The following is a 25051-nucleotide window of genomic DNA, read 5'->3' on the forward strand; positions in this document are numbered from 1 at the left end:
AAATAATACATACTGTACAAATATATATGCATGTTAGTAATAACAAATCATCTATTAATTATAAAACATTTATAAAACAAATATAATATCTGAAATATCAATAATTTTTATTTTTTTTTATGGGGGGGGTTAAATTATTTAGGTTTTCAATGTCTTCAAAATGAGTGCACAAAGTTAAAAAAAGTATGTTTTTCTGGTGCATTAAAACAGTATGTTTATTTACATACTGAGGGCACGCAGAGAGGACAAAAGATTTTCTAACCTCTCTTTAAGCACTTCATGTTGGAATTCTTCCACACGCTCCAGCGTTACTCGCTCCTGATCGCCGTGTCTCCCCTCCGGCAGCTCTGTGCTCATCCTCACATCCATGCGCTCCAGCCAGCGGGTCAGCCTCTGTAGATGGCTCTCAAAACTAGAAAGACAGTATAGATTTCAATTCAGAGCATTTGGTGACATATAACCCCCTGCCAACTTGAGAGCCGAGTGTAGTTCCCTACTTCCACAGCAAAGCCGTTTATCCCCAGGAGCTATTTCAAACAATCTGCCGCTCTAATATTTAACCCAGTGTGAAGCTGCTGTTTAGTTCTCACCTGCTGAGCAGACTGGCGCTCGCTTCCAGGTTCTGCTGGTTCTGTTTACACTGCTCCACGTAACTGTCCCAGTCCTGCTGGATGGAGGAGAGGTTCTGCTGGACTTGGCCAGCGCTGGCTTTGGGGAGGTGCAGAAGAAGCTTCTCACCCTCCGTACACACCAGCGTTAGACGGCTGTCTCCATCATCCACCCGCTCCAGAGCTCCCTGTATTACAATGAGTTAAAAGTGACACAAGCATAACATGTCAGAGATTGTTTGTACTGTAGACAAAAAAAGGGTAAAAAACAAATGCAAAGAATTCACCTACATACAGTAGACTACCATTCAAAAGTTAACTTTAACTAATACTAAATACTTAAAGAAATTAATACTTTTATTCAGAATGGACACATTAAAAGGATCTAAAGTGACAGTAAAGACATTTAAAATGTTACATAAAAATTTTATTTCAATTAAATGCTGTTCTTTTGAACTTTCTATTCATCAAACAATCCTAAGTGAATGTATAACAGTTTTCACAAAAATATGAAGCAGCACGTTTCTTGAGCAGCAAATCAACATATTAGAATGATTTCTGAAGACTGGAGTAATGATGCTGAAAATTCTGCTTTACATCACAGAAATAAATTACATTTTAAAATACACTCAAATAGAAAACAGTTATTTTAAATTGTAATAATATTTGACATTATTACTGGTATTCCTGTTACTTCAAATTAACGTAACCAATTAAATTAACCAATTAATTCACAAACATCAATCATTTTAAGACATTTTAACGGATGCTTGGTATATTTTGAAGTACCTTCAATTTCTGCAGTTTGCGCTCCACCACGCTCATGTCACCAGAATGATCGGCACATTCTCTCACAATGTCTTTCTGTCCAGAGAGCCATGTATGAAACTCCTTCACCAGATCTGAGAAGAGAAGAAGACAAAGCGGAGAGTAAGTAAACATCTTTCCCACAATGTCTGTCCTTGGATTAATAATTTAATCTGGAACACAGTGATTCTCACCACTGAAGTGCTGCTGGAGGCCATGCTGCATGGAGCCAAGCTTCTTAACACAGAGCTGATTGACCGTTTCATATTTCTTGATGAGGTCGGTCAGAGAGGAACCTAGACCGGCAAGTTCCTCGGATGGGTGCTTTCTGCAAAGCGTGTTCAGGTTTTCCCGGGCCGAGTCAATGCTCGTCTGCTGGTTCTGAAGCTCCTTTTGGATTTCCTATGAATTGTATGCATAGAATTTTTTAAAAAAAAATTTCCCTTTGAAGTCCATTTATAATGTAAGTCCAGGTTTCTTGTATCAAAACAGTCATAATTTAGTGTTATCTGACCATTTTTCCTTACACCTCTCTCTGATCTCTAGAGCTTTTATAACTTCTATATGTACAGTTAATGTCCTCTGTTATGATTGGCTAATTGTGATATGCCTCAATTCATTTGTTTCTTTACAATGAGGCATGAAGTCATTTTCCAAAACCTTCACCTTCTCTGTTCCTCTCTGGTGGAATGAGCTACCAACATCCACCCGAACTGCTGAGACCATTACAGCTTTTAATTTTCAGTCTTCAGGATTCTAATATAGCTTTCTAATAAGCATGGCACAGTATACAGTACAGTGAATATCGCTGGCTCTATGATGAACTGCTTATGCTCTTCTATTGTAAGTAGCATTGGATAAAAGCGTCTGCTAAATGCATAAACATAGAAATGGAAGAAATCACTTTCTGTACCTTCACTCTGCAGATTTCTTCAGGAGCTGTTCCACAAGGCGAATCCACCAAAGATCTCTCAACGTTCTTCAGCCACTCGGACATCTGGCTGAGAAAATCTTCCAGCTGCTTCTTCTGAGAGCAGAAATCTTGGAGGTTGCCCTTGGCTTGATCACATAACTCTTCAATGTTACTAATTTTCCTTCTGAGGTCCGTCTCCATGACCTGGAAGATGGCGTAGAGGTGATGAAACCAATTATAAAAACTAATGATCTGGAGAACAAATGGAGGTCAGCCTTACCTGCAGTTTAGCAGGGACGTCTTGGCCACCGCAGAGTTGTTTCAGCTCTGAAACTTTCTCTTGTAAAGCATCAATCTTCTTTTCTTTCAGGCCAACATCCACCTGGACAGAAAAAGGAATACAAAATATTACACAACTGTTGCTCTGGTTTTATGAATGTGTTTAATAACACAGCTCGGAACATGCCTTGACTTCAGAGAGTTTGTTTGCAGATTTCTGGCTATCGTTGAAGTTATTAAGTCCATCTGTAAGATCCATAACCGAGCTGTTGGACCAGCTTTCGATTTCTCCACTGATATCGTAGATTTCCACCCACAGAGCAGAGCTCCTCTTGAGACTTTCCAGATTGTCCTCAATTTTTTCGGACACCTGTGTGGATATGAAGAACAATGGCTCTTAGTTTCTGTTTTATGAGATTTTTTTATTGAAGACTCAATAAAACTCACATCTAGCCATTGGTCCACTGTGGCATCTATTTCTGTCTTCACAATCTGGCTGTCGCAATCAGGGATCTTGTTTAATTCACTTAAAAGCTTCTTTCCTTTACTGGAGAATCTCTCTAGTACATCCTGGTTACTGGCCATCTCTGCTTTAATGGCTTCATGCTACAGAAAAGAAGTTTATCATAGATAGTAGAGTTAACTCTATTAAACTGGTATTTCACAATCTGCCTACAGACTGTCAGGTTTTACCTTCAACAGGGATCTCCGTGTGTCCTCTTGGTCTTTCAAGACAGCTTTAATGTCTGATATAGCATCAGCACTCTCCAGTATTGTGTTTACTGACGTCTTCAGACTCTGGTAATCTTTCATGAGCTCTACCAAAGCGCTGCTCTGCTCTTGCCTGGACATAAACATGCAGCAATGTCAGACGCTGAAAACGGGGCTGAACCTTTGCATTATATAACTAAAATTTTGAAAGTAAAAGAAAACTTTGATATTCTTAGGCAGTGGTTCATACTGAGTTGCCTACCACATCTGATCAAATCAGACTATTTTTGCAGCACAAAGTCACCATGTAGTAGGACTGCACACTTAATAGTATATTTTTTCTTTCTACAGGTTATTTTAAGGGTTCATTTCAGTTTCAGTATAACATTACAATACCAGGCATATTTGTACTTTTTTTTATTTAAAGAAGAAACCAAACCAATGTATAGTTGAAATTTAAAGCTTAATGCTGCTATAGGAAAGCAATAAAAGTTTTTCAGGAAGAGTGTTTTCAGCTTGTTTATTTTCATATAAATATATGGCATGCAGTTGCTTGAAACAAACAAGCTATTCAAAACATCATTCAATGTAAATTGTGATAACTGTAATTAATAATCGCAATTCCAATTTCAAGGGCATAATCAACCATTATGATTTTTGTCATAGCCATGCAGCCTTATCATGTAGCCACTAAAGACTTACTTTTTTATGCATTACGATTGAAAATGATTGAATGATACGATTGAATAAATACATGATTTCAAAAAAAGGACCATTCAAAATCACCATGTAGTCACTTAGATTTGAAAGTTTTATTTATTTTATTTTATTTGTTTATAAATTATTTTGTATTAAATTAAACATAAAAACAAGGCTAAAATGACAAATTAATTTAAATATAAAAAATAGGATTAAAAAGGGCAATTTATAAGTTGTATTTATTCATTTAATTAAATAAAATAATTAAACTAAACAAACAAAAAGGCAAAAATGGCAACTTGAAAGTTTTTTCTTTAAAAAATTAAATTAATTAGTATTAGTAATGATTTTTTTATTAATTTTATTAAATTTGTCTAAAAAAGAAAATTGTGCGCTATCACCTAGGATGGAAACATAATGTTGAACCGCTAATATGAATATATGCAAGAATGCTTTCTTATAATATGAACCTACATATATTTTGATCATCTCTCTACAAAGTGGCAAACATGCCACTAAGATTTTATAAAAACAGTACAAGAGCCTGTTCCTGGCAGTCTACCTTTCAGTGATGAGCTTCTTGGTGTCTTCCCAGGTGGTCTGAAAGAGGTTGATTTCTCTCAGTACTTCACCACCCAGCTCAGCGTCTCTGTGGGCCAGCTGTTGACCTTTGTCCCTGAGCCACTGCTCCTCGTGCTGGTGGGACTGGAGCTCATCTTCCAGCTGATTAAAGAACCTAAGCCTACACACACACCACAAATTCAATAAACACAGCCCATCTGATAATCACAAACAACACTGATGGGCAAGGTACAGTAATCCATACCTCTGCTGTAGAGTAAGCACACTGGGCTCTTTCAGGCCCTGTTTATCTGCTTTCTCCTCGATATCCTCCACTGTTTTGAGCAGCTGCTCTTTCCGCTGTCTGAACGAGCTCCAAAGAGCACCGAGAGCCTCAGCTTCACTCTGTTTGGAGCCCAGAAGGTTCCTCACGGCATCCAGCTCCACGCTTAAGGAGTCGGCCAATGAGCGGCACGAGGATCGAGTGTCCTTTCCATTCATCAGGTGGAGATGAGCCTTACAGAGGCTGCTATCCAGACTCACAGCGAGCGTTTCAAGGCGACTGATATCAGGAACAACATCTTCGAGGTCTTTCTGCAGCTCGTCCACTCGGCTTTTATCCCAACTCCCAGCGCTTTCCACGGTCTGTCTGAGGCCTTGAAGGATGCCGGCCGCCACACTGTGGGTGTGCAGGAAGGCCTCTAGCTTCTCCAGACTCTCACCACGTAGTTCAACCAGCTGATGTGCCTCCATGTACGGCTGTAAGGAGCTCTCCCACCTTCCCTGAAGCTGCTGGACCTCAGCCGGCTCACAAACATCACACAAGGTCTTAGTCTGCTGTTGAAGGCTTTGTCTTAGGAGACTTTGCTTCAGCAGATCATCTCTCCTCTCCTGGTGGGAAAAATTATGAAATGAAACTGCAAATTTCTCTTCCTGCCCATAAATAACACATACTCTGTTCTACTCATATTTTATATACTTAATATTTAATGCCATGCCAACTTCTATGGCTATATTCATGGCAAGAGCCAGGTTTAGTATTGGTTAAAAACCCTTTTTAAAAGCAACAACAGAATAAAACAAGCTCCTCGAAGTGGTAGATGTAGTACAGTCTAGTAAAACAGTGAAATAATTGTTTTTAAAGCCAATGAACATTTTTGTTGTTTCATATAAACAATGATTTTCTTTGGCACAATATTGTAATGTCTTATACAAATATTCACATATGCAATGCATTTTTCATATATCCAAATAACTGGAATAAAATTTGAATTGGATTGACATTCATAATATTTACATAAAACTGTATTCACATGCACACTACCTTTCAAAAGTTTGGGGTTAGTAAGTTTTTTGTGATTTGAAAGACGTTATGCTTACCAAGGATGTAATTATTTGATTGAAAATAAAGGCAGTAATATTGTGAAATATTATCACAATTTAAAATAACTGTTTTCGATTTGAATATATTTTAAAAAGTAATTTTTTCCTGTAATTTTCAGCAGCCATTATTCATGAATGATCATTTTCTCTCCAGAAATGTGACATCAACTTAAAAATATTTCTCTGACTTATCACTTTTTAGTTTGGACATACCAATTACATACCTCATAATGCATGGATGCTTTTGTAATGGAACGTACCTTGATATCACTGGTGGAAGGTTGAAGATCAGTGATATCAACATGAGAAAACGAGTGTAAAGATGAGAGGAAAGACTCTCCCCATTTGAGGAACTCCTGCAGGGCTTGCTCAAACTGTTCCACCTGAGAAAGGTGCTCCTGAAGCACTTGGATTCTGTGAGGAAGAGGTTAATGTACAGTACTATGTTAGACATACTCAATTTTTTTTAATGCAAAGTTTATCCTTCATCCACGCAGGCCATTTGTGAAATCTAAACTACAAATATAGAAAACAAATTAAAGCACATTAGCATACTGACCCACCCTGATCAACAACAGTGTGATTTATGACAACACATGGATGCTGGCTAATCATAACAGAGGCCATTTACTTATAAGAGTATCAAAAGTGCAATAGCAGGGTCAGGGAAAGGTTGGAAAATAGTCATCAAAACACTAAATTACAACTATTTGTGACCCTGGAGCACAAAAGCAGTCTTAAGTCGCTGGGGTATATTTTTAGCTATAGCCAAAAATACATTGTATGGATCAAAATTATCGATTTTTTTTTTTCTATGCCAAAAATCATTAGGATATTAGGTAAAGATCATGTTCCATGAAGATATTTTTTAAATTTCCTACCAAAAATATATCAAAACTTCATTTTTGATTAGTAATATGCATTGCTAAGAATTCATTTGGACAACTTTAAAGGTGATTTTCTCAGTATTTAGATTTTTTTGCACCCTCAGATTCCAGATTTTCAAATAGTTGTATCTCTGCCAAATATTGTCCGATCCTAATAAACCATACATCAATGGAAAGCTTATTTATTCAGCTTTCAGATGCTGTATAAATCTCAATTTCGATAAATTTACACTTAAGACTGGTTTTGTGGACCAGGGTCACATTTATGATGCAAGAAACCGAAAGATAGCCTCTTTAAACAATTGCTGCTTATGCTTAATATGACTGACCTTTGAGGTATAGCTGCGGTCTGACACGTCCATCTTTTCTCGAGCTGTTCACAGTCTTTTTTAAGTGTTTTCACACGTTCATCTGATGCAGTGGTGTAAAGAGTTGGCGTTTGGGCCTCCAGCCTGTTGTAAACCGACTCCAGAGACTGAAGTTCACCCTGCAGGTGCTTTAAAACAATATGAAATGATTAACTTCTTATCAAACATCCCTGATCTTCATCAAAATGTGCCTTTTTTAAAAGAAAAAAGCTCATTAACTTTTCATCAAAATAGTTTTGAAACAGCTTTGCTTCTGAAATGAAGAGATAATGTTCACCATTATTATAGGCCTACTTTTCACAATTTATTTAAATTCCAATGGATAAAACCAAGCCTGTCAGTCATTATTTCCATTATGCAAGTAAAATACATTATTAGCGTTGTTTCACGCTTTAGTTCATTTATTACTTTCAGTTCCAGCAGTTCTCCATCCAGCTTTAGTTTGTCGACCGGGAGAAACTGAGAGTCAGGGCTGGTTATGGATTCACATCTCTCCAGGCATGACTGCAGGGCAGACCAATCCTTTTCATACCTGAAAAAACAATCAAATGAATCAAGAGATTTCAATAAATATCTCTTATAAAATAATTTGAGATATAAATACATTAGATTCCAACAGAGACAACAAAACATACTTTTGCCAGTGTGACATAAGGCTCTCCATTTGGTTCTGCTTTTCCTTGGCCTGTTTTAAACACTGCTCGTAACTTTGCTGCAGGGCCGCCACGGCTCTCTCGGCCTTCTCTCTCTCACTGAGCCTGCGGGTGCCGGCAGACAGGGACAGAAGTGTGGCCTTCAGCTTTTCCAGGGACTGGAACATGTCCTGCAAACCAAACAAATCCTTTATTCAGGCTGAACTGGTGCAAATAAATGAGAAATGATCATGCAGTGATCATACCATGTGACTCTGGAGAGTTTTGTAGGTCTCGGATGAAGACACGCAGGAGGTGACAGGGTTGTCAAGTTTCTTCTGGATACCTTCAACCTCTGATTGTACCTTTTAAAAGAATGTACTACCATTAGACAACATAAGGCTTTAGTAAGTAAACAGCATGTTCACACGTACCTGTTGAAGGCTGGCACTGAACTTCGTCTGGTGGGAGGAGCTTTCCTCCAACTGTCCATTCAGCTGTTCCACACTCTCCTTAAGCTCCTCCCAGTATCTGCCAATCTGTGTGAGACGGGCTTTGATTCGTGCAGATTCGCCAGACGACACAAACTGGACCAGCGCTTGAGATTTCTCCTCCAGATTGGACAGGACCTGTGTCCTCTCCTGCAGACCCTCTCTGATTGTCTAAGAGATAGAAACATTGCAATGTCAAAATTTTTTTTAAAAATTATATTAATTTTTTTTTTTTAAATTATAATAAGCTTTCAGATTATAAACAGAGGACACTAGCTAATCAAATTAAATGTTAACTTAAATTAAATTAAATTAAATTAAAATTAAAAAATTTTTAATAATAAATGATAAGCAATGACCAAATGGTAAGTGATATAAAAATAAAAGAAATATATAATTGTAAATATAAAAGATATTAACAAAAAAAACCAAAAGTACAAAATTTAATAAAAAAGTAATCAATTTATAATAATTTATACTAAGAAAATAACATCATATATATATATATATATATATATATATATGTGTGTGTGTGTGTGTGTGTGTGTGTGTGTGTGTGTGTGTGTGTGTGATGTTAATTATATAGAACATTTTCAATGTAATTAATTAAATTATATACCTTTTTATTAAGAAATATAAATAAATATAAAAACTATTAAAAAAACATAAATATAAAATAAAGATTTTTTTTTAAATAAATACAGAAGATAAGCAGTCATTTCAAGCATTTAAAAAACATTGTTCTTTTATTCAATTATATATTTATTATCGCACATTTACGGTACAGATTTGCTGGTCCAAAGATGTGCTGGAGCTTTTCAAGGCATCCATTTCTCTTTCTCTCTCCGTTATCCATGTGGAAAAAGCTTCAAACTCACTCCCGAAAGAATCCCACTGATCTTTCATGCCCTCCAAAGTCTTCACACTGAAAAAATGATACAGTAATAAAACAGCCTTATGGATTCCCAATGAACTCACAGATTATGCTTAATGAATTTATGCATTAGTGTAAAATTTATAAAATGAAGTAGGGTATTACTCTCGCTTGAGTCCAGTCTCAACTTTGTCCACTTGTTCACTTAGAGCACGTGCTTGATCCTGGAGGAGAGACTGATTTTTGGGGCCGAGTTGGATCTCTGTGGCCCTCTTGAGAAGAGTGTTCACCTGTCTGGCCTCTGTTTCACACTGTTTCAGGAGCTCCTGCAGGAAAAACAGCAGCAGATGAAGTGAAAATGTCTGTGGCACAGTTTTGCTTTTGTGAGGCAGAATAAACCAAATAATTATGAGCAATTTCAAAACATTATCCTGTAGGCTGCTTGCAGTCGAGTGCACATTGGCTATTTACAATGGCTTGTAGTGAGGCTCATTCAGTCAGATTTTCTAATGAGGACTTGGTGGCAAAAGCTCTTGCAGCTCTTCTGGTTTTAAAATAAAGACGCTCATGTTTAATTAAAGGTGATTCATTACACCGAGCCCGTGGAGATCAAGTGTTATTCTCACCTTGTTCTGCTCCAGCTCTGCGCTGAGACTGTCTGGACTGCTGAAGTTCATCTCTCTCTCTGTGACCGATCGCACTTTACCCACAAACTCCTTCACTGCTGCCTGCTGACTGTCAAACTCCTGCCAAGCAGCTAAAGTCACCTGACAACAGAGATGGACATTCATACCACGGTTTCAAAGAAAATATTTTATCTGCTCAATCAATCAAAAAAAATCAGTATGAAACTGCATTCAAAACTTTTAAATTAATATGACATATTTAAAAAATGAAACCGAATAGTCATATAAAGTAAAAAAAAAAAAGAGACAAAATAGTCTATTTATACTAGGATTTATATTCATAATAAAAATATTTTAATAATATTAATATATTATTATATCAAAAAATTTTTCTATATATTTAACATATACATTTTAATATACAAACTTTATTATTATTACTATTATTTTATCACATTAGTAATTTATTATATAAATATATAAATTTTATATATTAAAGTTTATTTAATTGAATTTGATTTAAACATTCTCACCTCCAGGTTCTGTAACATATACAAAACATCTAAAATACATAATTATATTTTTATATTTATCTTATTTCATTTGAATTTATTTAACATCATCCTCACCTCCAGGGTTTTTTCCTGTGACTCAGTGCTTTGATCCATTTTGCTCAAGGTGGTGTCTAGTTTCTGCAGGTCTTCCTGTAGGCTCTCCTCCAGACCCTCCTCTGTCTGCAGCTGCTTTCCACGGTTTATCTGCTCTCGCATTTCCTTCTGCTTGAGCCGGAGACGCTTGAGTTGTTGCTGCACATTAGGAGAGCACACGAATGTTGGATGTAAATATGATTTTCAGCTTCATGTATCAGGGTTGCTATTCATTCAGTGAGGGTGGCACCTGATGAAGCAGCAGCAGTTGTTGGGCTTCTCTGACAGACTCAGAGTCCAGAATCTTGCTGATCACTGACTGCAGCTCCTGCTGACCCTGTGTCAACTCCTCCAGTGTGGTTTTCACCTCCTCTCTGAACTGCACACAGTCGCTCACCGCCAGCACGACCTTCTCTGACTATCACAACACACACATACAATCTTCTTTTTTTAATATATAAACCATCACAACATAGAAAACAGGACTTTCATTACTTTTTTAAACAGAAGTCTTAAAGGCACAGTAGCAGAAAAAAAACATGTTTATTTTAAGGTTGGGAAATGGTCATGAAAAGTAAGTTAGAAACCATTATGAGTGGACGTTAGGCCAAATGTGTTACAAAACTACATAATCTCATCAAAAAGTTCAGTTTAAACCAGAGAATACACTTTAAACTCTGAATTTAGTGACTGATGGACTAATTTACTTTATACGTATCAGCTAACAGTTGATTTACATTGACATTTTCTTATACAACATATTTTAATATATTATATTTAAATAACAGGATTAATATTGCAAAATACTTCAGTTATGATAAGAATTAGTGCTGTCAAACGATTGGTTTACATAATATATGTGTGTGTACTGTGCATATTTATTATGCTTATATAAATGCACACACATTCAAATATATATTTAAGAAAAATAGGTGACCTTTAAAAATTAAATATTTGTATACATGATTTAAATTATTTAAATATAAATATATAAATGTAAATACATGTAAATATTTTCAAAATATATGCTGTATGTGTGTGTATTTATATATACATAATGAATATACACAATAAACACACATATATTATGTAAACAAAAACTTTTACTTTGTATGAGATTAATCGTTTGACAACATTTCAAGTTTAAAGCAGCTCAAAAAAGACAACAGTGTAATAATTCAGTTTAATTAGTTAAATATTTATTCATATGTTAACACAACAATTATGATATTAATATATGTGACCCTGGAGCACAAAACCAGTCTTAAGTCGCTGGGGTATATTTTTAGCAATAGTCCAAAATACATTGTATGGGTCAAAATTATAAACGCTTTTATGCCAAAAATCATTAGGATATTTGGTAAAGATCATGTTCCATGAAGATATTTTGTAAATTTCCTACCGTAAATATATCAAAACTTAATTTTTGATTAGTAATATGCATTGCTAAGAACTTAATTTTCTCAATATTTAGATTTTTTTTTGTACCCTCAGATTCCAGATTTTCAAATAGTTGTATCTTGACCAAATATTGTCAGATCCTAATAAACCATACATCAATGGAAAGCTTATTTATTCAGCATATAGATGATTCATAAATCTCAATTTCCAAAAATTTACACTTAAGACTGGTTTTGTGGTCCATGGTCACAAATTATAAATAGAATTACAATATATATATATATATATATATATATATATATATATATATATATATATATATATATATGTCTGACCTCAGAAAGGGAGGCGAGGAGACCCTTGAAGTCACTGGAGAGTTTGCTGAGAGCAGCTCCCTGCTTCTGAGCATCGCCCTCCGTGCAAACCTCTATCAGAGCGGCCAAACGCGTCTTCAGCCAGCTCACGTTCCCCTCCTGCAGCTCAGCATCGTTTCTCAGACTCTGCAAACCATGAAGGGGCGATCAATCAAGATTTCACACAGCTGTCACATTCAGTTTCGGTCCACTTTATCTTTGTTTCGCACCTCAATGGTGGATTTGACCTGTCCAAACTTGCTGGGGTCTCCAGCTCTGTTTCGCAGAAGTCTGAGTTGACTTTCCTTTGATGTAACCCAGGCGGAGAGTTCAGAGTACCTGCAAACACACACACAAAAATAATTCTGTTGTTAATATTGTATTAATTAAAATCAACTTATATCAGCAGTGATTTGACAAACAATTGACTGTGCAATAGTCAAGTCACATTTATTTATAAAGCACTTTATTTCAAAACAGCTTCACAAGTAATAAACAAGAAAATATCAGTTTTCATGCTGCAAAATTCATCAATTATGAAACGAATACAATTTCAATTTTAAAGCAGCTCGAAAATGACAAAAGTGTCATTATTCAGCATTTTAGTAACATTTTGATTGTTTAGTTCAACAACAGTGGGGATGTTACAAAGTTCATTAGCTGCAAGGCGGACACAATTCAACAATAATGACAACAGTGTCATTATTTAGCTCAAGTCAGTTCAATGTTAATTCAGTTCAGTTCAATAACAGTGCAAAGTGTATAAATAAAAGCTTTACTGAGCTACAAGCAGCTCTGCAGATAACAATAAGTCAGTTAAGTGTTGATTCAGTTCAGTTCAATAACTGTAAAATGTATCAATTATGAAACAAATTTGATTCAGCTATTGTAGACAACTGTCATTATTCAGCTCTTACATCAAGATTTGTTCTCATCCAATAGTGCAGTCAAATCAATAATATTACTGAATATTAAATGTTTTTGATTAAGTTATTGTTGTGAAAATTACTTAATTTTGTTACATTAATTTATTGAGTATTTGTTGTGTTAATAGTGTCATTATTGAGCTCAAGTTTGTTCAGCGTTTGCTTAATTCAGTTCAGTAACAGTGTCAATGTTGCACAGTTTGTCATTATCCAGCTTAGTTCAATTCAAATTCTGTTCTTATCTGATAGTGTCAGTGCAGCTGAATCTAAACCACTTATTATTCAATATTCAAAAGACTAAAGGTTCACCTGGTATTGAACTCCTTCCACTTGTCCGGGTGCTGCATTAGTTTCTGATGTGTGCTGTCAATATCCTCTCTGACCTCTGCAAACACCGTCCTGGCGTTCTCCAATGTTTGCCGGGCTTGTTCGCTTTCCGGAAGCTTTGAGCGCAGTTCCTCCATATGATGTAAGCGCTTCTCACAAAGAGCCTGTGGACCCTTTTCCTTAAAAAACATCTACGTAAAGATATCCAACATAAGCGTTCCCGATTTCCAAGGACAGAAAGAGTGCTTATAGAGGGGTGTAATGCTGGTGGCTCTCACCCTGTGCTCTTTGATTAACCTCTCGCTGCCCATGCTGGGCAGACTGCGGTTCTCACGGGCCAGTTCAGCCTGACACTCCTGCACCGATGCCATCAGACGACTCTTCTCCAGCTCCACCTTCAGATGCAGCAGGTGAGAGGGAATCTCTGTTTGGACATCCTGTAGAAAAGTATGGTGGGTGCAATTCAAGTGGGTTTCCTCATACTTTTAAGCTATAATATACAGCCAAATCAAATTTAAAAAAACCTAAGTTAAAGCCACTTTCAATGTTTCATAATTCTGAAAGGGTGTTAGGTTCATTTTTAACAAGATAAGCACGTTTTCATCTTTTAAACTTTAAAAATGATAATTTGTGAACCCCTTCAAGTGTGAAAAGCCCATATTGGCAACCCATTTATGTTCTGTTCTGTTCTATTCTATTCTATTTAGAACTTGACTGCTGAACTGCAGTTGAAACTAGACATTTTTCAACAGAAACAGGCGCCAGTCGAAACAAATTTACTTAAAAGAAAATAACTTTAATGTATGGCAATGTATGAGTCCTCCAGATGAAGTAACGGAATATAGTGCATTCCTTGAAGTGTAATTGCACCTTTTACTATTTTATTTTATTTTATTTGTATTTTTTTCTTTCTCTTAATGTTTGAATTAGATGCAAATTTCCTGTTGAGGTTTTTATTAATTCATTAATTAAGTATTATTATTGTTATTATTTATTATTAATATTATATGTAAATGTGTTTATGAAACAGTTACTGTTCGGTCACAGAAAAATTTAATAAACAAAAAATATTATATATATATACATATATATATATATATATATATATATATATATATATATATATATATATATATATATATAATATACACACATATACACACGCACACACACACACACACAGTAAGAATAATAAAAAATAATAAATGGAAAAATATATATAATTTAAAAAAATATTTTATAATAATAAATAATAGTAATATATAGTATAATAATAATAATAATATATATCAGCAAGTTTATGAAATGCTATAGAAATAGTTGGTATTGTGAGGTGAGACTGCGTTCTCTGACCTTCCACTGTTTGTGCAGTTTCCTGACTGTTTCCTGCAGATTCTGCTGTTCTTGCTCTGGTAGTATATCTGTGAGTTCATCGCAGGCTTTCAGAAAGGCATTGAGAACTCTCTGATCCAGCTGCCCAAAGAACTCCTGCAGGACATTCAACAGATATGTTATGAAATCATGTCAGCTTTCAAATTTCTATGAACTAATTTCCGAAATAAAGACGAAATAAAGTTCAAACTCTGTTTTCGGCCTATTTGCAAGCACTAGAATAGACGGTCAGGTTTCATTTCTCACAGTGTGCTTTTTCAGAAGGTCCTCAGGGTTTCCTCTCTCAGTCATGGAGCTGCGAGCTATTTTCAGAACCTTCTCCAGCTCCACACGAGACTCCTCAAATCTCTTCATCAGGCTGCTGTTCGCCTCCACATGCCTCTTCCATTCTGTGGTTTCTTTTACCATGCCCTTTTTTAGATAAAACATACAACAAAGAACAAGAAAGAAAAATAACAAATGGGATTTATTCCATATCACAATTGTTTCTCAAATGGATGGCTTCTGCCTTATTCTCAGATTGTAGTTCTGTGTCTGCGCTGAAGTTTCAGAAGAGATCTCAAACTGTGCTCAGATTTTTGCAATCAATAGACAGATTGTCTCATTCTTGCATATAAGACATGATGTTGTAGTTCCCACCTGTGAGGAGGCCTGAAGCTCGGTGATTCTCCTCTCTAGCAGTGACGTGTCCAGGTGTTTTAGGTTCTTACTGCTGTCCAGTGACTTCAGAATGATCTGATGGTTTTTGTCAATCACTGACAGGCACTTTTTACAGCTCTGCTGATAGGTCACCAGCTCCTGATAATTGTATAAGCAGAGAAAATACAAAAAGGAGGAGAGTTTTAAAATATGAAGTGCTGTCAAAATATTATTAAGAATGTTGTCAATAATTTGTTTGATTAAATTGTAGGTGTTGATATATTTATAATAAAATTTTCATTTGTAAGCATTTACTTTTGAAATAAATAAATATAAATTAAATAAAATAATAAAAATAAATATTTTTATTCATACCGAACAGTTTTAACCAGTGTTATTTTAGCATCAATGAGATACTACTATAGTTTTTATAAATATTTTGAATTAGCTTTTATTTTTATATTTTTTGTCTTTAATTTAATATTATACAATTAGTCATTTTTTGCTTTTGTCATTTTTATTAGTTTTGTGTTTTTTCATTTGTCTATATAGGTTTCCTTAATTTTTATTTCAGTTTTAGTTATTTTAGTACATCTAGTTTAACAAAGAAATGTTGCCTTGTCAACTAGCTAAAATAAAATAAATGTAACTTTTTAAATATTTTAATTTAGTTAACATTTATTTATTCCAAGTAACAAAATGTTTATGGTTTTAGTTAACTATAATAGCCCTGGTTTTAACTGCTTCTTTTCTTTATTGAATGATTTGTTATTTGCAGATATTTTCACATTTAAATCTTGCTAATCATTTTTTAATTGGGAATAGGTCTTTAAGGTGGTGCAAGCAGAATCATAACACTAAAAGCTTGCTGTCACATATAGTATAACCCATAGTCCTTTACTCACCTGACACTTCTGCTTGAAGTCTCCTGGAGCCTCTGAGTCCCGGGAGGAAGTGATGCGGCTTGCCTTCTCCAGCGACTGGTAGAACCCAGTGATATTTTTCTCCATTTCTTCTAATGGTGGCAGCATGGTCTGGGAGTCCCTCAGCAGAGGCAGAGCTCTCTCTCTTATCTGAATAAGACATGGAGGTCATAATGTGAGATGGTGTGATTACGGTCTAATGTGGCAGTTCATGAGGGAAAATACAGGCCTGGCACCTTGCTGAGCTCATCCTTGATGGTTGTCATGGTAGCCAGCATCCGAGCGATCTCTTCCTCCGTGAGGTCTTTGGTCAGCTGCTGTGCGTTACGTGTGGCCGTCTTGTACGCCGCCTCCATGGATGGCACTTTGTGCTTGATGTCCTACAAGAAATTAGTTGACATTTGCATAATCTCTATAAACTCTCATATTATGTACACTACTGTTTAAAAGCTTCTGGCCAGTGCGTTTGGAAGCATTAATTTTTTTTTAAAATGACAGTAAGATATTTATAATGTTACAAAAGATTTCTATTTCAAATAAATGCTGCTCTTTTGAACTTTGAACTCATCAAAGAATCCTGAAAAATATATATATTAAAGGGATACTCCACCCCAAAATGAAAATTTTGTCATAAATCACTTACCCCCATGTCGTTCCAAACCTGTAAAAGCTCCATTCGTCTTCTGAACACAATTTAAGATATTTTGGATGGAAACCTGGAGGCTTGAGACTGTCCCATAGACTGCCAAATAAATAACAGTGTCAAAGACCATAAAAGGTATGAAAGCCATCGTCAGAATACTCCATCTGCCATCAGACGTGCAATCTGGGTTATATGAAGCGACGGGAACACTTTTTGTAAGCGAAGAAAACAAAAATAGCGACTTTATTCAACAATTATTTTGTCAACAGTCTCCTCTGTGTCTCTCCATATCACCGTATGCTGTGAATGCTCTTCTGTGTCATCCGCGCCACAAGGATGCACTGTTTCTACATGTATTTAGCTTTGATTTGAAATAAAACAGTGCATCCTTGTGGAGCGGAGGACACAGAAGAGCATACACCGCATATGGTTATATGGAGAGACACAGAGGAGACCGCTGACAAAGGAATTATTGAATAAAGTCGATATTTTTGTTTTCTTCGCTTACAAAAAGTGTTCCCGTCGCTTCATATAACCCAGATTGCATGTCTGATGGCAGATGGAGTATTATGATGACAACTTTCATACGTTTCGTGGACCTTGACACTTATTTACTCGGCAGTCTGTGGGACAGTCATAAGCCTCCCGGTTTTCATCCAAAATATCTTAAATTATGTTCCGAAGATGAACGGAGCTTTTACGGGTTTGGAACGACATGAGGGTAAGTGATTTAATGACAAAATTTTCATTTTAGGGTGGAGTATCCCTTTAAGCAGCATTACATTGTTGATAATAATAAATGTTTTTTGTTGAGCAAATCAGCATATTAGAATGATTTATGAAAGATCATGTGAATATTAGAATGATTTCTGAAAGATCATGTGACACTGAAGACATTTTAAAATATACTACGAAAGGGAACAGCTATTTACAAATGAAAATAATATTTCACAATTTTATTGCTTTTATTGTATTTTTCATCAAATGAATGCAGCCTTGGTGAGCAAAAGAAGCTTTTTTCTGTAACGACTCGAAACTTTGGTACAGTAGTCCGAATGATAAGTCAGTCAATACACAGTCAGCTGCTTGAAAATGACAAATTCAAGAGGTTTTATCACTCAAAAGTGGTACACGCTGCGATCGACCAATCAGAATCAAGTATTCCAGAGAACCAGCTTAGTAAACTTGGATTACCTCAATGTCTTGTAGATATGTCCGTATGTTCAGAAATGAAACTTGAACTGGAGTGTTCATCCTCTCATTGGCTGAGTCAATAAATGCTTTTAAAGCTTCAATCCCATCGTCATAATCTTTTCTCAGCTTGTCCACTTCATCTGCTCTTGCATACTAAGAAAAAGAGGAAAACAGTCATGAAAAACTAAATTATGAATGTGTTGGGTGAGAGAAACCTTGACTTGAGAGATAAAAACTAAATGCTTGACGTCTTACATGTTTGACTTTGACAAACAGCTCTCTCCATCTGCCATTGAGAAGGAGCAACTGCTGTTTCAGTTCTCGAGACACTGTCTCATCGCACGTCTCAATCAGGAAGTTTCCAGCATCATTCATGTCCATGTGCTGCTGAATCCAGTGAGGAAGATTCCGGAAAAACTCCTGCAGAAGAATTCACACTCTTTATACACAACAGTTTTCATTCGACAGCATTTCATCTGAAAGCAACACACTTTTTCAACGCACCCGTTTGTCGCTCTCTGACTGGTTGAGCATCTTCTCGGCGTCCTCCAGCCAGGCCTGCAGGCTGGCCACTGTGCTGCTGTATTTCTCCCAGTTGCAGATCACTTCCTCTAGCATGCTGCGGACGCTGCGCACCTCCACTGACAGGTTCTTCCACTGCGCTGTCGCATCGCTCAGAAACTTATTCACGCCTTCTACCTCCTCAGCTGAAGGCAAATCACATTATGATTACCACTGAAAACAAATGCATTTCTCAATGTGATTTTTTGAGTTGCACACAAATCAATCCCTAGAGTCAGGACAGTGATCACTGTTGTGGATTAGAGTACCAGCTACTGATGATACACGGGGCAACTTTTTGAGCAATGTTGCTTGGGCACTTTCACATTGAGAATGGATACTCTGGATACTCAAAAAGTTGCCCCGTGTCTCATCAGCCTAAGTGAACTGACAGGAGAGGTTAGTAGAAGTGAAATCACTGTATTGTGATGTTACACACTTCAATCAAGATCAACCACATGATCTAAACAGTCACTATGTTAGAGAGTACTCTGGTTCCTCTAAACTCACCTCTCTTAGGGATTTTACTGCCTAGAATATGAAATAGTTAAACCACATTACTACACTCAGTATGGTATGGTATGTAGTCAGGCAAATATATTCCTAAGACCCAACCATTACATGTCCAGGTCATGTTTCTTGCCATTTTCAAAAGATTAAAAATAAAAAAAAATATTTTGCATTAATATAGGCTATATATATATATATATATATATATATATATATATTTATATTTATATATATATTATATTTTTTTTTTTTTTTTTTTTTTTTTTTTAATTAATTTCAACAATAATTTTTTGTCACATTATTTTTATTATATTAAAACACATTTACCCCAACTTATTTAATAAAACAATATTAAAACACAGTTACATTGTGAAATATTATCGGAATCTAAAATAAATGTTTTCTATGTAAATATATTTTAAAATGTCATTCATTTCTGTGATGCAAAACTACATATTCAGCATCATTACTCCAGTCTTCAGAGTCACATGATTCTTCAGAAATCATTCTAATTTGCTAATATACATTATATATATCTTATTGAACTTTTATCGAAGAATCATATATATATATATATATATATATAATATATATATATATATATATATATATTAGGATTCTGCAATAAAAATTAAATAGAAAGTTCAAAAGAACAGTTTAATGCAACCTTGCTGAATTAAAACCATAATTTCTTTTAAAAAAAAGTAGTGTATATTCATAATAATAATCTTTTGTAAAATATGTATTTTGAAAAATATATTAATTTTTTCCCCTCTTGATTTTGGAGTGAAATATGACCTGGAGATTTCATTTGTGACATTCACCCATTCATAGTATATATTTAGTATCTTTATATTAAGATTACTATACATGGTCAAAGAAGACCATCAGATGTGAGTCAAATATAATTTTCTAAGAAATAATATTACTCCACAGCACTTCTTTCAACACTGTGATGATGTTTCAAGGACTTGTGACAGAATGAGGCTGCCTGATCACAAAGCAATAGGCTTATTTTGGCTGCTGGAGTTCAGAATCGCTGGCAGGGAATGATTATAAAAAGCTTCAAGAATCTCCAGCCTCAGAAGAAAAATGGCTGAAAGTGAGACGTATCTTACCGGAATCCCCAGATTTCAAGTAGGAGTCTGCAGCTTGTTTCAGAGTCCGAAACGTGGTTTCATACTGCTCAAAGAACTTATGGCCTTCGATGAACGCCTGTGTTTAAATGAGGACAGTAATGGGAAGATGTTTCATGATATGTCAGCTGAATCAGATTTATAAAGCAGACTAAAAGAGTTTATTAAATATGCTGGAGGACGTACAATATAATTTTGCAGAAGAAGCTCCACTGAGTCCCGTCGGCCGTATTTAATGATCCACGATTTGAGCTTTGACTCGGCTAGCATGAGAAACGCCATGAGACGATACTTCATCTCGCAGAACTCAAACTTAATCAGGTGGACGTGAGATGATGTGGACACAAAATTAAACCTGTGCAAACGTGAATTATTAGTAAATATAGCAGTAAACTATGGGATTTTGAGTCCTTAGTTTCCATAATTACAGTATATAAAGTTAACATTAAAGTTAACACAAAATGTTGCTGGTTTTATTGTGCATGGTTCATTATTAGATTGCTTTCTTCAAAATTTAATAATCTCTGAAAATACTTTTATTTTCTATGGATGTAACCATGGCCACATGTGTACAAAAATTGTATTAAAAAAATATTGTACAATTTTTACATTTTATAAAACTAATGCAGCATGGCATTAAAGTGTTCTTGGTGGTTGCCAGGGCATTGCTATTTGGTTGCTAGGGGTGTTACGGGTGCTTGCTAGGGTGTTGCTATGTGGTTTCCTGGGGTGTTCTGGGTGGTTGCTAGGGCGTTGCTATGTGGTTTTCTGGGGTGGTACTATGTGGTTGGCTAGGGTGTTTTGGTTGTTTGCTAGTACGTTACTATGTGGTTGCCTAGGGCATTCTGGGTGGTTGCTAGGGCGTTGCTATGTGGTTTTCTGGGGTGTCCTAAGTGGTTGCTAGGGCGTTGCTATGTGTTTTCTGGGGTGGTACTATGTGGTTGGCTAGGGTGTTTTGGTTGGTTGCTAGTACGTTACTATGTGGTTGCCTAGGGCATTCTGGGTGGTTGCTACAGCGTTGCTATGTGGTTTTCTGGGATGTTCTAAGTGGTTGCTATGGCGTTGATATGTGGTTTTCTGGGATGTTCTAAGTGGTTGCTATGGCGTTGATATGTGGTTTTCTGGGGTATTCTGGGTGGCTGCTAGGGGGGGTGCTATGTGGTTGGGTAGGGTGTTTTGGGTGGCTGCTAGGATGTTACTATGCGGTTGCCTAGGGCATTTTGGGTGGTTGCTACGGCGTTGCTATGTGGTTTTCTGGGATGCTCTAAGTGGTTGCTATGGCGTTGCTATGTGGTTTTCTGGGGTATTCTGGGTTGTTGCTAGGGCGGTGCTATGTGGTTGTCTAGGGTATTTTGGTTGGTTGCTAAGATGTTACTATGTAGTTGCCTAAGACATTCTGGGTGGTTGCTAGGGCGTTGCTATGTCATGTTCTGGGTGGTTGCCAGGGTGGTGCTATTTGGTTGCAGAGTTGTTCTTAAGAGATCGTTGTAATGTGGTTGCCTGGGGTGGCCAAGTAGTAGCTACGTTGTTCTGGGTGGTTGCTAGTTTGCTCAAGTTAAAGTCTATTTAATGTTCTGGCCACTAAACATGGCTGAGTATGCCATCCTGTCTACTGCACAAGCAGTGCAGTTGTTTAATACTGTACTTTAAATTTCCATTTTAATGTATGTGATTGCACATCACATAACAGACATTAAATGCATTATAAATGCAGTTTCATGATGCCTTTAAACAGTTAAATGAAACTTAAGGTCATCAGATTTAACCTTTCTGCCATGTCCTGAAGCTGCTCTGGTGGAACCGGGACGCCGTTTACCGATCGGTCTCTGTGAATCTGTTGAAATGTCTGTCTGTGTCCCTCCAAATTCTTCAAAACCTCCTGCACAGAAAGCACAGACATTGGTTTTAATTTTGCCAGCACAGTGATTTAAGTAAGTCCCTTAAGAAAGAAAAAAATTTCCTGCACCTACCGTGTGCTGTTCCAGTTTTCTGTGGATGATGTTGGCCGTCTCTTCGTGGGCCTGTTGAATGGGTATGTCCTCTCTCAGGGAAAGTTCTGCCCGATGCAGCCAGGCTCCAATCACTCCCAGAGGGCCCGGCAAAGACTTATCCAGATGGATGTGCCAGTCTAAGAGCTGCGCAAGCCACACAAAAGCATCACAAATATCAAAAGGAGTGATCTGCTTTGAAAGCCGTTCACTGTCTGTGAGGTCCCTTCAAGCTGTCAAGTGTCTAGCCAGAATGCAGTGTCTGCTCTGTGGACTTCTCTGTTCCTTTAAACAAAACCGTCTCTGTGTGTCTGTCCTCTTTCCTCAGTAATGAACCCTGTATCCACGGTCTATGCTCCAATTCACACTTCATTACAGCTAATGGCAACCAGAGAAGTGGAGCAGTAAAAGTTCAGAGTTGAACTGTGAAGTAAAAACTATTTTCAAACATAACAGTGGATTTATGCACACAAAACTGACAAATATAACAGCTAATATTTACAATCTCCAGCTTAAATTAAAATATTAATATGATTAAGTTAAATAACTATCCCCCGTTTTCACAGACAAGGCTTAAGCCTAGTCACTGACTAAAATGCATGTCTGGGCTGTTTTACATGAAAGAAACTTACACTGTCTGATCTTAAAATATGTCAGTTCCATTGTTTTGTCTGAAGATGCACACCAGTAGTGTTATTTTCCTAAGGTATGTTTATAAAAACTACTTTAATGTCTCTAACTTAAACTACTTAAATTAAAAAGAGCATGATACTACGATATTTCCTCAAATTGTGATATCACACACCCCTAGTGAACAAACACTTTAAAGCACGTACCCTGACAGACACGTGATCCCAGGCCTGTTTGACCACAGCCTGGTCCACTGACAGTTTGCCGTCCCTGTGTACAGGTTGCAGGAGAGACTCGATCTGTTTCTTTCTCATCTCATACTGCACACGGTAACTCTTAAAAGCCTGCAGTCAAAAAAGAAGAATGGAGGAGAAATAAATAAATCTGACCTTATAGCAAACTCAAAACTCTTTTCAAATACAAGAATTTAGCCAATCATAATAGTGCTTAATTGCATACTGAAGTCTTAAAAGCAGCATAAACAGCCTGTTTAATTCTAAAGGTCATGGAAAATTGTCGTGTTCACCTGATATTTGTCAGTGAGACTCTCTTCAGATCCCTGTGCACGCAGCATATCTCTCTCTAGCTGATCCAGCCAGATCTTCACCTCCCTCAGCACCTTGCGTTCCTCTCTCTGTGCACATCAGACAGAAAGAAACAATGATTTATCACTCGTTTAGCAGGTATTCAGCAAGAAACCCTTATAACAAGAACCCACAGAAGGTAACACAGCAGTGTGAAACAATGAAAACTTGTAGCGAGTCCAATCCCAAAGAAGAGTAAAGATCATAATACGGAGCTGTTATGACCCTATGTATTATTATACACATACCTCAAGCATTAGCTCAATATCTGGTGGATCATACTGTCCAGGAGAGCAAAGGCACATCAAGAGACGCAAACACAACACAGTCAAGACGTTAGCAAGATAAAAGCCAGAGAAAGAGAGGAAACACGCAGAGAGTATCCACCACCAACAGAACATTCTCAGCAAACAGTGACATCTGTGTGTTATAATTGTCTCCAGAATTTACTACTCATTTCATAAACAAGATACTGATCTTATTTGGTAGATTTAATTCTGTTTACTCTATAATGCAAAACAACATTTTAAACAGATTATTTTTAGTAAGTATTTAGTAAATATTTGCTTTTCATCTGTCAGTGTGCTGCACAAGTGCTTATTTCCTGTTTTACTTTAATGAGAATTTAAAAAAAGGATACAATTATAATATTTTTTAAATAAAAATATTATGCTTCCACTGTCTATGTAGTTTTTAGAATGTTTATATTTTGTAAATATCAATATGTTGATATATATGTAAAATGTCACTTAATACACTTTTTGTTCTTATGCTGTGACATATCTCCCTTTAATAAATAAAATATGTTTTCTGACTAAAACTTTAATATAATATTATTAGAAATGTCTGCACATATCTTTAACCCCAAATCATTTTAAATGTAACATGGTTTGCTCAAAACATGTTCTGAATGAGCTGTGTCTTGGGTTATTAATATTATTCACAGTTATACTGTGTAATGTATTAATAATTATTCAAAGTATTTATATGATCAATTATCCATTGTATTTTATATTCTAATATAAGCATATGTATGTTCACGTTATTTAGTAAGTTACTGTGATATGGTTTAAATCATGTTTCCTACACTTTTCTAGCACATATGGCATCGTTTCCTGAGAATGTCCCATTCACTAAATGAACCTCATGCTGGTGAGACGTAATCAACTCTTACCTGTAGAGCTGGGATAGAGAGAGCGAATGTAGGAATGGAACGAACCAGCTACGAACGCGCACGGCGAGTGACACAGACAGAGATACAGAGTGAGCACACAGAGCAATGCATTATGGGTGTGATTCTAGAGGAAAATGTTTCTTGAATGGATTCCACATTGTGATGGACTACAGTAATGTTAGTG

At 36.3% G+C, this 25051-nt stretch overlaps 1 protein-coding gene across 1 annotated transcript in view; it reads right to left on the reverse strand.

Moving 5' to 3' along the window:
- LOC109107444 (nesprin-1-like) overlaps positions 1 to 25051 on the reverse strand; it is a 105766-nt gene that overhangs the window by 60991 nt on the left and 19724 nt on the right. Inside the window, 42 exon segments of the mRNA XM_042773558.1 lie at positions 263 to 412; positions 591 to 796; positions 1398 to 1510; positions 1610 to 1817; positions 2329 to 2532; positions 2609 to 2710; positions 2795 to 2977; positions 3055 to 3213; positions 3301 to 3451; positions 4580 to 4759; positions 4844 to 5469; positions 6222 to 6375; positions 7178 to 7344; positions 7625 to 7748; positions 7852 to 8039; positions 8115 to 8213; positions 8283 to 8510; positions 9114 to 9264; positions 9379 to 9539; positions 9840 to 9980; positions 10469 to 10645; positions 10737 to 10904; positions 12223 to 12387; positions 12471 to 12579; positions 13476 to 13684; positions 13772 to 13930; positions 14847 to 14981; positions 15132 to 15296; positions 15525 to 15683; positions 16430 to 16597; positions 16684 to 16827; positions 18285 to 18437; positions 18540 to 18704; positions 18789 to 18991; positions 20474 to 20570; positions 20678 to 20846; positions 22258 to 22370; positions 22462 to 22626; positions 23316 to 23453; positions 23636 to 23743; positions 23942 to 23974; positions 24868 to 24915. Of these exon segments, the coding sequence (XP_042629492.1) occupies positions 263 to 412; positions 591 to 796; positions 1398 to 1510; positions 1610 to 1817; positions 2329 to 2532; positions 2609 to 2710; positions 2795 to 2977; positions 3055 to 3213; positions 3301 to 3451; positions 4580 to 4759; positions 4844 to 5469; positions 6222 to 6375; positions 7178 to 7344; positions 7625 to 7748; positions 7852 to 8039; positions 8115 to 8213; positions 8283 to 8510; positions 9114 to 9264; positions 9379 to 9539; positions 9840 to 9980; positions 10469 to 10645; positions 10737 to 10904; positions 12223 to 12387; positions 12471 to 12579; positions 13476 to 13684; positions 13772 to 13930; positions 14847 to 14981; positions 15132 to 15296; positions 15525 to 15683; positions 16430 to 16597; positions 16684 to 16827; positions 18285 to 18437; positions 18540 to 18704; positions 18789 to 18991; positions 20474 to 20570; positions 20678 to 20846; positions 22258 to 22370; positions 22462 to 22626; positions 23316 to 23453; positions 23636 to 23743; positions 23942 to 23974; positions 24868 to 24915 (6845 nt within the window).

The sequence above is a fragment of the Cyprinus carpio genome, chromosome A17 (assembly GCF_018340385.1).
Source record: "Cyprinus carpio isolate SPL01 chromosome A17, ASM1834038v1, whole genome shotgun sequence".
NCBI lineage: Eukaryota > Metazoa > Chordata > Actinopteri > Cypriniformes > Cyprinidae > Cyprinus > Cyprinus carpio.